The sequence below is a fragment of the Oryza glaberrima genome, chromosome 7 (assembly GCF_000147395.1).
Source record: "Oryza glaberrima chromosome 7, OglaRS2, whole genome shotgun sequence".
NCBI lineage: Eukaryota > Viridiplantae > Streptophyta > Magnoliopsida > Poales > Poaceae > Oryza > Oryza glaberrima.
The window spans coordinates 1,316,787-1,328,370 of NC_068332.1; the positions used below are offsets into that span (position 1 = coordinate 1,316,787).

At 39.6% G+C, this 11,584-nt stretch overlaps 1 protein-coding gene across 2 annotated transcripts; it reads left to right on the forward strand.

Annotated features, from left to right (window-relative positions):
• Positions 1-72: 72 nt before the first annotated feature.
• LOC127780797 (uncharacterized) lies at positions 73-3,724 on the forward strand. 2 transcript variants are annotated; one of them, XM_052307768.1, is made up of 3 exons: positions 73-408; positions 889-1,753; positions 3,449-3,724. In XM_052307768.1, the coding sequence occupies exons 1-2, from the start codon at positions 136-138 to the stop codon at positions 1,744-1,746; spliced, it is 1,131 nt and encodes a 376-aa protein (XP_052163728.1). In that variant the 5' UTR covers positions 73-135; the 3' UTR covers positions 1,747-1,753; positions 3,449-3,724. The 2 variants fall into 2 exon arrangements, with proteins under 2 accessions (XP_052163728.1, XP_052163727.1); XM_052307767.1 differs by having other exon boundaries at positions 75-408; positions 3,453-3,724.
• The last annotated feature ends 7,860 nt before the right edge of the window (positions 3,725-11,584 follow it).

Genomic DNA, 11,584 nt, shown 5'->3' on the forward strand with positions numbered 1-11,584 from the left:
CCTCTCTTAACCCCCCACGAAAGAAAAAAAAATATAAATCGAATTTAAGTCGAAACCCCACGCGTCCGCCGCTCCCACCACCCTCGTCTCTCCCCTCCACTTCGCGAGACCTCCAAAACCCTAGTTTCGTCGGCGATGGCGGCGGCGGCGGCGGCGGCGGCGGCGGGTGGGGGGTTCGTTGGGGAGAGGAGGAAGCTGTTCGTGGGAGGGATCCCGACGTCGGCGCAGGAGGCGGAGCTGCGGGGCCACTTCGGGCAGTACGGGGCGGTGCGGTCGGTGATCGTGATGCGGGACAAGGAGACCGGGCATGGCCGGGGGTTCGGGTTCGTGGAGTTCGAGGAGGAGGAGGACGCCGCCAGGGCGCTCGGCGACGGGGAGCACCCCAGGCACCTCATCTGCGGCCGCGTCGTGAGTTTTTTTTTTTTTTGCCTTTTTGGGACTGATTCGATCTACTACTCTTTGCTCACTTTGCTTTGCTTGCCCCCTCCCTCGTTTGTTTACTTATATGTGGTGGAGATTGGAGAATGCGCGGTGTGTGATTTGCCGTCGAAAGCTTGGAGCATGGTGTTTTTTTTTTTTGAAGATCTATTAATATTGGCGAAGTTGGTGGTAGCCTATTGCTTGGTCAATTTATTTATTTATTTTGCTTATTAATCTGGTAGTACCGTCATGCATGGGAGAAAATTCTTCGATTTCTTCGTATTCATGGCTAAATTGTAATTATGGACTGTTCTAAAAAAAAAATTGTAGTCAAGGAAAGCAACGTTACCCAGATTCTGTTAGTTGCCTCATCTTCAGTGTAGTTTGACTCGTTCGATGGGGAAAGTTTGTGGCTATGATGTTGATTGCACTATTAATTGATGTAAGTTTGGTGGTCCTTTTGCACAGGTTGATGTCAAGAGGGCTAGGGCAAGGCCTCAACGAAACCATGATGATCAATCTTCACAGCATCAGCACTTCGGACAGGGTCAGGATCAGGGCCACCAGCCAGCACCTGTGAGTGGTACAGAGGATGGCGGCGACGGCATGAACTATGCTTCGAAGAAGGTCTTTATTGGTGGTCTGCGGGACAACATCACTGAGGAGGAGTTCAAGACATATTTCGAGAGTTTTGGCACCGTAACAGATGTGGTAGTCATATATGACAGTATGACAAACAGGTCTAGGGGGTTTGGTTTCGTCACCTTTGACTCAGAGGAAGCGGTGAGGAAGGTGATAGAACACAGTTTTCATGACTTGAAAGGAACAAGGGTAGAAGCCAAGATTGCCATCCCCAAGGATGCTTCGTATTACCGTAATGGCAGAGGTCGTGGCTCAAGAAACTTTGGTGGAAGGGGTCATGCTGGTTTTGATGGTCCCTCGTACCAACCATACAATGACAGATATGGTTTCTACAACAGCTACAATATGCCTCAACCTGTTCCACCACATCCCTACTATCCTGGTGTATATTATGGTATGGGAGGAGGTTATCCCTATGCGAATGCATATTCAAACATGGGAGCCCCTGCTAATATTCCTCCAGGCATGATGACAAGGCGTCCAGTTTATGGTGCATATCCTCCAATGTTTCCAGGGTACGGCGTTTTATATAGAGGTTATGCGGGTGCTGCACCCTCTATTCAGCATGATAGTAATGGTGGGAGCGATAGCAAAAAGGATCAAACTTCAGTAGATGTACAAGAAGTTGACAGTGCTGCTTCCGTTGCAACAAAACTTGAGTTTATGAAGCTAGGGTCACAATGACTTTCTGGTGAGTTCTAAAAACCCTCAGATTTAATCTTTTATCCTAGCCACACATGAAAACTAATCTTATTTAATTATCCATGAAGAACTATGATTATTCAAATAGTTGTTAAATGATTGCTGCTAGGTACTTCAATTGTTAAACTATGACTATTCAATCATAAATTATTAGTTGTGAGGTTTTAGTGACTTCCTGGTGATTTTGTGTTAATATGATGCATAGCCTCCAATCTATATAGCTTGTTTTGATTCCTTGATTGTTCTTTGTCGATAGCTAATTATGCACTATATGCCCTATTAGCTAAACATTGGGAACCTGTAACATATTCCAGATACTGTATACTTATGCAAAGTGCGTGGAATAAGTTTAATGCCAGACTCTAGCTTAGCATTCTACCCTTTGAAACAAAACGGATGGATTTTTTTGTTGCATACCATGCCAGATGGTCATGGATGTGGCTGTGCTGGTGTCTAGTTTATTTGATTAGAATACAGCAGCTATGTATTTTTTTAGTACAATGACAGCACTAGCTAGACACCAAAGTCCAGTACAACAATAGCAAGAACTAAACTGCGATCATTATATCCGATTAAACCTGTGCTTAATTAAATGCATTGAAAAACTGAAGATTAATGTTGATTCATCACATGTCAATTGAGTAATATGTCCTACAATGAGTTGAGTGAAATGTATAGCTTGAAAGCTTGTGCTAGGATTTTGTTCCTTGAAATCCATTGCCACTTGTGAGTAGTTCATGCTTAAATTCGGTATATCCCGAAATCAGTGTTCTTCCCCAATATTACAAGTATGGTCTATGCTAGTAATTATATCTTTAGTGTATACATCATGATACCTCACAATAAAATATGGAACATGGGAGTTATTTTTATGCATCTATGCTGATCAGCATTGATCTCTTTTGTGCTTAAACGAATGAATCCTTATTACTTGAAATTTAGAACTAAACAAAGATGTAAGCTCATGTTATTGACTGAATGTATTATCCCAACTGCCAAGGTTTTGGGCAAGTTTGCTGTTTTACAGTTTTTAAGGCTGTTTAAGTACCATTTTAATCAAGGTTATTAATTTCCTAGTATTAGTTTGTGTTGCTTAGCATTTTTCTATTTTCTATCTATTATGCCTCTACACCACTTGCATAGTACATAGTGCTTTGTAGCAGTTCTTAACACAGGGTTAACAGTTTAAGGCTGTAGAAACCTAGTTCCATGGGTTTACCCAGATCAGGGTTATGTTTTGGCCTGGCCTGTCTGGCTGCCTGCCTTTCTAAGTTTCTATGTGAATTTCCACTGCATGCATGGTGGTTTGGCAAACTGAGTTTGAACAAGTTTGTTCAGCAATATTAGTAGTATTTGGCTTGTTTGCTTGTTCTTATTTCCAGTTATCATGTCCACCGAACCTGTATTCTCTTCATTGTGAAAATATCCAGTTGTTATCCTTTTTAAGATTTACATATAGTCCAATCTATATATTCGTTAAAGAGGGCAATCTGTTTATTCTTCTCAATTTATGAAGTCTACTGTACCTAATCCAGTTGTTATCCTTTTAAAGATTTACATATTCTCCAATCTATGTTCAATCAATTTGTGAATAATCTACTGTACTGAATTGGTGTCCTTCATAATTAGTATGTTTATTTGGTGTTGATGCTCCTATGAACTATTTGCTTGTTTTCTTTTTGAGACAGGATAAATTACTTCTAAATTGATGACACCAGAGTTCGACATTTTGGGAACCCTCAATTGTGAAGACTTGAGCTGAGATTCTTTGGTTGACAAGTACATCATTGGAATTCAACTTACCCACCCTCATTCCTTGCTTCATCTGCCTGTACACTGAAAACGTGCAAGTTGACCTCACTGCTTCTTGTACCGATGTTTAAATTCTTTGTTGATTTAATGTACCAGGATCAGAACATCCAATCCTAATTGCTTGTGCTATCTCGTTTTTGTGTCACTATATTATCCTGTTTTACCTGTATTGTCTGTCTGCGTGTTGTATGCATAATTGGTGAGAGTTGGTGCAGTAGTACCAGAATCAGCTGTTGTGAATTGGTGAGAGTCTGTGCAGCATCTTGTTGGTTGTTGGCAAGCAAAATGAAGAATCCATGTGGTGGTCCATTGCAATCTCCACACATCCAGTGGATACATTGATGTTCCTATTGTGCAAAAGGGAGATGTTTCTGTCAAGCTCTCTTGGTTTGGTTTTGTTTGATGTGCAATGGAGGATACATGCTGCTGCAGGCATTTGTAGTAACAGCAGCAGTTCCAGGTCCATCACTAGTACTACAAAGTTGTAGTAGGGGTTTGCTTGTAGGCATGTGAAGGCCCACAGAAGAAGGCCACAGCTGCTGCTCATGCTCTCACAAACAAAAGACCCAACCAGGGGAGGAAGGAATGACCCCTTGTCATTCTCTGTCCCTTTGGCGTCGTCCTGATGTGTGCATGCATACATGGAGGAATTGAATTGAAGCTTTTTTCCCCTTCATTCATCACAAGCTCCTTTCATACCCATGGTACCCTACTACTAGATAGATATAGGTAGGGATAGGATTGGATGGATGGATGGATGCTTTGAGATAGAAAGATGTGAGGGATGCTTGATAGATGTTTGACACTGTAATGTCCATATTCAAGGGGGTGTGTGTTTGTGTAGGAGTATTGCCTTGTTTGAAATGACACCATAATATTTAGTGCATCTTAGGTGTGCCAAGCAACTTGATTGATTGGAACTTTGGAGTCCCTTTTGGTTAATAGTTACTACACTACACCTGCCTTTCCATATTTTTTTTTCTTCCTTTCCTTTAGGACAAGTCTCATTCTTGCAGAGGTGAAGCTTCTTTGGAGATGGCAAGCTTGGACACAAGCTGCAAACAGGGGATGGCCACAAGCCCACTCACCTCTCTTGTGTCACCACTCCAAAGGTTAATATTCCCTCTTCTTTTGATGCCAGTTTGGTAGGGTAAGTTTGAAGAGGAGATGCAAAAAAAAAAAAAAAAGAAGGAATATGTGGGGAGCAAATGTTTGTTTTGCTCTCCATGCAGGGCAACTGCATCAATCTTTTTCAGAAGTTGTAGGGTTAAGCATCATCGATAGCAAATGTGCTTGCCTTTACTTTCTTGAGAGAAAAAAGTGCACACATTAACTATGACTATGAGTATTACATGCAGTAAGCCCTTTTGTACATTTTGAGAATGTGAGAAAGTGGTTTTGACTGTTAACACTCACCCTCAATCAAGTACACACAAAACAGCATATGAAGGTGTATTTACACTCTGAATAATCCCCATGGTCAAAGAACCTTTTCATCATCAGAAGGCCTCTATGATATTCTGAAGCTCCTGAAGGACATGAGCAAGCATAATCACCTTGTCAGAATCAGAAATGAAAGACTTACTGCATGCAGACAGAAGCTTTAGTTAGCAAGCTTGGATCATAAATCTGCTTTCCTATAAAGCTCATATTTGCAGAATTTAAAGATACCGGCAATATGGCCAGTACTCAGGAACATGTTATTATTGATGGAAATCATGATACTACTGTCACTTTCCTTAGCTTCTGCATAACATTCCACTTTAGCTTTCAGCTACACTAAACCTGCAACTAGTTGACAAATGCAGAGGATCATGCACTCGTATCATCATATGCTTGCTTTTTGAATGGAAAATTAGCTACTAATAAATCCACCACTGTTTGAGACAGCGACTCGTCAATGTAGAAGGTACACTGCATATATAAGTGCATACTGCATCAACAACATTGCTGGAGACCAGGTCTCTTCTGGTTTCAGATAAAAATGAATTGATAAAACAAGCTAGGAATAGGGATGCATGGCCATCAAATGAGCCCCAGGCATGTTACATTTTCCAGTGAAATATCATGTGTCCATGCAGTGGCCTCTCTGCCACTCTTATCTCCATCAGCATGCAGCAGCATCTTTTGAGCAGTATATATACACAGTTTTTGTCCTCAACTAGAAACTCTGATACAGCCTGCTGGGAATTAATTGACAAATGTACAAGGCAACCTACTGTTTCTCCTTGGCAGCTTCAGCCAACGTTTTTTTTTTCTTTTCCTTTCTCTTTTCAATGTTCAGAACAAAATTTTGAACAGCTTTGAGCTCTTCTTTCTCCATTGTTTGTTTCTTTTTGACCACATATAACTACAGTAGAGTTGCTCTCTAGTTGTGTTCATTCACAAGAACCTTTGATTAGTGTACCATCTAATCCAAGTGTAATTCCTTAATTAGTTAGTTTGGCATCAAATTAAAGAACTTGAAGATGGCTGGTTGATCATGAAATAGTCATTAATATAGTGTCCACTATATTGTTCATGCACGAACCAATCCTTAATATAGTGGAATTAAAGAACTACATTATTCATGCATGAACAATATATATACTGTCTTTTCAAAAACAATATATATACTGGACAAAACTGAACTGCCTCAAATCAGCTTTTGCCTAATTGTGGAGTATACTGATGCAGAAATTCAGAGCCCTCAGGAAAAAAGTCATGTAAAATGTGGGGGATATCTTGGTTGAGAGTGCTTGGCAGGAGAACAAAATCTAGTGGCATGGGAACTAGACCTCTCTCCTTCCTTCCTTGTAGGCCATTGCCATGCATCTTTCTTTTCTACTATCTCTCTCTGTATGTATATCTTTCTCTGATCTTTGGCTTGAACAATATGGATTAGATACTAGAGCTAGATACTTAGACAGGCCATGCATTCAGGGGAAAAGCAAATTACAAAATGAAGAAGAAGAAAGAAAAGAAGAAAAGAGAAAGGCATTGCATTTCATAAGGAACCAAAGTGAGTTAATAATTCTCATCAGCCTTGCATTGCATGTAGCTGCAGCAGCTCAGCTGCAATGCAATGCAAATGGGGTCCCTAAACCTAAAGGGTACTCTGTTACTTTTGCATTCATCTCTCTTCATCTCTCTCTGTGATTTTTTTCTCTCTCTGAATTCTGCTGCTGCTGCCTTGTTGCCTGCCATCTTTTATCAGAGTGGGGAATGTGGAGGCATGCATTGCACAGTACTGGCTAGTGTGTTTCTGTGTGTCCATCCTTTGCAAGCAGGGTGAACCCCACTCACCACATGCCATTTTGCTCTCCTCTTCTTTGTTTGATCCTCCTCTCTTCTCTCTACTACTACTACTCTGCATGCAATGCAGACTTCTTTTTTTTGCCAGAATTAGTGCTCTTAGGCATGTCCATTTCTGCTTAACCCTAACCAACCCCCCTTTGTTGCCCAGTTCCATCAGCCACTAGCATCCTGCCATCTGCAACTACCTCCTCTCTTCTCTTGTCATGTATCAATGCATCATCATGCATTGGACATTTGATAGATAGTTTGCTAAGTAGTTTGTGTTAGTGACTAGCATGATGTTGCCATGAATTAATTTTTTTAGTACTAGTAGTTGACTAATAGTACCAAACATATATAAAGCTTAATTAATGCAATCATCATGAGTCATGAGTTGTCAACTTAATGACTAATGTTGTTGTTGTTGTTGTTGTTGTTGTTGTTGCTGCATGCTAATTATAAACTGAAGATTAAAGTGCGTGTATGCTGAAAGTTCAGAATCTATGTAAAACATGGTCCAAAAGTTCAGTGTAGGATTGAAAATGGATTTGGCTCCAAAGTTAGAGGGACCATTTGCTTGCAGGGCTTTTACATGCATACATACACACACAAATGCATGCTATGATCTTCTGCCATATATGCACATCCCCATTGGTTGTTATTACAAGATATTCGCTGTCCTGGCCGATAGTACTGATCATGGCACTACTGGTAAACGTTTGCATGTTCCTCCTACAAAACAAAAGAGGAGGAAGCACAAACATACACAAGAAATTGAATGCAAAACGCATTCTTCCTCCCCCTTATAGCCTGTCTGTCTCTGCTTCAATTCTGCTCTTCAAACTGGACCACATTTTATGCAAATGCAACAAATGGTGGTCTGGTGAAGGCTGGGATGAATTCAGATTCAGGGCCAGGGCAGGCAGGCAGGCAAAGCCCCAAGAATGTGGTTTTGCATGCACATGTATATAATTAAGACATTATGTGTGTATGAATGAGCATCTATCTGGTGAGCTCTCTCTCAGCTTCTGTGCAATTGCAGGATTGCAGGTGCATGCAGTGGTCAGTGAGTGGTAGCCCAGCTGATGATCAGAGAGGTAGCTAGCTAAAACTAACAGCATCATGTATAGCTAGGATTACAGCTATAGCCATGCATGTGTGTGTGTGAGAGAGATCTGAATTCTGAACTCTGAATTTAAGTGTCCTAGCTCATAGAAAGGACACCGTTGGATACCACACACCCTTCACAGATGGATCCAAGATTCATATATACTGTCATGTTGATTATACTTGAGAAAAAACATCCATATCTAGCAAATTATGGAACTAAATAAACTTAATTAACCAGCTCATCAGTTCAGTTATCTCTCCCAAAAAGAGAAGTTCAGAGTATTAGACATGTTGTCCATCTTTGATGCACATATACATATATGGATCCAAGGCTCTCAACAAACAAATTATTAGCTCATTATTACTGTTATTCAGTATTTTTGGGGGCATGGTAGCAACTAGTGTTTGTGTTTGGTTACCTGACAAGAGACATAAAGAAAACAGAGAGGAAGAGAAGCTAAGGGAGGGGCAAGGCAACATTTCCAACAGCTAGCTGTTGTGCAGTGCAGTCATGTATAGTTACTATCCAAGGCCCCCTTTCAGTACACTTCTCTTTGGTTGGGCACTTGGGCAGCATGTACTACTACTGCTTAATTTTATTTCTTTCCTCTTTCTTTCTTTTCTCTAGCTTAGCTGCTACTCTCTCTCTCTCTCTCTCTGCACTGCACACTCACACAGAGACAGACAAGCAGAGATAGAGAGAGAGGTTGTGAGATGTAGTAAAATGAATCTAGCTTAGATTTTGTTTGGATCTTGTGCGGCCTCTGCCTGAATCCACTCGTGAAGGGACAATGAAAAACCACAGGGTGCTCATGCAGATGCAGGCCATCTTTAATTGCAAGCAGTGAGAGGATGCAGTACTGTGTATGCATGCTTACAGAAGCAGCTCTCTATTTGCTTTCATTTGTAGCCTATTGCTAGGGTTCATCCCAAAAGCCGACCAAACAAACATGCATATATATACACAAATACTATCAGTAGAAGCTACTAGTATGTTTGTCTCTCTTTTTTCCTTAAAAGCAAAAGAAATCTAGTACTGTCTCTGAGGTAAATGTTGATCTACTAGTGCTTGTCATAGCTATTAGCAAGGTACAGTTTATCCTGGATTCCTGGTATCTTTCTTTCAATCTATCAATAACATGTCAAAAACCTAAAAACACTCATGTTTTATTATTCCCACAATTCATGCAAGACATCTATATACACACAAACTTGGTTGTATATAAATCAACCTGTGGATATTGGCCGGATTTCTATCTACTGTCTTAAAAAATATACACGCGCTAGGCTCTGTTAGATACATATGTGTGTAAAATTAACAAGCAAACACAAACAAAATTATGAACAATCTCACAGTACATTTGGAATCTTTCAGACATTAGCTAGGCACAGTGTAGTTTTTTTTTGTTTCTTTTTTTACTGACAATTTGTATATGATCTACTGAATTCTAGTGTTCCAGTAGTACAAACTTGTGTAGCTTTTGCTCTTTTGCCCGTGTCAGGCCATACATGGGAATGCATGCATGAGATCAGAGCTGCGACTGTTGGGCAACAGATGCAAGAGGCCTGATACTGATCATCGATCAGTTTAATTTTGTTTTCATTTAATTTGCTTCGTTTTTATCACTATTTTTTCATCTCCTTTGCAGGTGCTGGACTGTTCATTAGTGTTCATCTCACAGTTCTGACCCCCTGCTACTGCTCACCCTCGTGATTTCTGCTCTTAGTTAATTAGATAATGTTTACTAGTTCTTTTCTCTGCATTTCAATGTCTTAAGTTAGCAATATATATGGCATGCATTTTATCCTTAATGTGTATGTTAACCTTGTGTGTTGGTTATGATTTTTTTTTACCATTAATACATTAATTTTTTTCAGTATAATTTTTATCAACCTGATTGTTTTCAGAGTTTTACCATCAATAGTGGTTAAGATTAACCTGGTATGGAGTATTAACGATACATAGCGTTAATGTTCCTTTCAGCTCTATGCCACAGGCTATTTGATTCACGCTTCTAAAAATATGATTTTTCAAAAAAGAAAAACTATGACATTGTTTAGACCACTTATATATTTTAAACTATTCATGAAGTTTATTTATTAAAATATTAATTTGTCATCCTAAAATATTAATTTATCACGTTAACCAAGTAAACAATCCGTCTAATAATCCGTGCAAAAAAATCTGTTTCAAACATGGTCAGGCTGCAATAGTGAAAGTTGGAATTGACCAACAACAAGGTGCAGCAGGCTTGAGCAAGAACTTTATAGAGCTGCAGCTGATAATGTGAATGTGACGCATGCTGCTGCCGGCCGGCGTGATGAGGAGAACAAAAAAAAGATCGATCGAGTTGAAAAGAAAGAAATAATATGCATATATATGGTTTGCTTCACACTATACTGTCTGAAGAGGGAATGCTGCAAAATGCGTTCCAAAAGTGAGACAGGATAAGGCATAAGTCTGAAAGAATCGCCTAGAAAAATCATACAAGAAAATCGATCGATGGCTCTCTATATTTGTGTTTGTATAGTACTACTTGGTTTCTTCTTTATGTAATTAATTAAGTGCATATGCATGTGCTGATTAATTACATTCCATGAACTGATTAAGTTACACGCATGCATATATGCCTGCCTAACTAAGGTAGCCAGCACTTGATTAATTCCAACATGGATCAATCATGACATTTCTAACTGTATATGAACGTACTTGCCTGCACGTCTGGTACGGTATAGCTTGGCCTCTCCTTTTATTTTTGACGAGTTCTTTTATTTAATTACTCTATAATGTTGTTGTGACGAAATTAGTCATTGACCTTCAAACAATAACAACAAGTTAATATACGCATTGAGTTTCATTCATGATTCATTAGCAACATGCGTATATGTATTAGTCCTCATATTTTCAGACAAATATTTTTAACCCAAAAAAATCTTATATTTTAGACGGATGCAATATCTCTAGTCATAAAAGGAAATCATTTACAACACATTCAACCATAATGGTTGGCCTTCTTAAAAAGACACTAACAGTTAACCTTGACCATAACTATTGCGTAGGGTATTTTAAACAATAAAAAATGGTTTGTACCTCCGATCTTTGATTGTGTAGGACGCGACTTAGTTGCTCTGCCTTGACATGTAAGAGATTTATTTTAATAATAGATAGAAATCCAGACTCTATATCCACGAGTATATATACACCACCAAAAACATGTAAGCGACACATTCGAGAAGATTTCCAAACCACGAAACTTTGTGATGCACCCTCTTTTCCCAAACCGCCCTTCTAAATTGTACTTGAATGTCTTCCAAGTAGCTGTTAACCCATGCTAAAATCCCCATGCATAATCATTATTTTCTTTTGCATGCAATGTGTGACCTTGATTGATGGTTTTCTATTATAATGGTTTTCTCCTACACGCTTTGGCCTCTTTTAGCTCCATCCATATGATGGAATGTAGATGTGCCTTTAGGGTTTGCATGATGGACACAGATGCCTCCATACATGAATTGTCTCATCACAGGTAATGCCATGTGGGGCCCTTCATGGCAATCTACTACTATGTGACACAAAGGCACTACTCACATTATCGTGCCAAAGTCCTAAGAAAGCCAGACA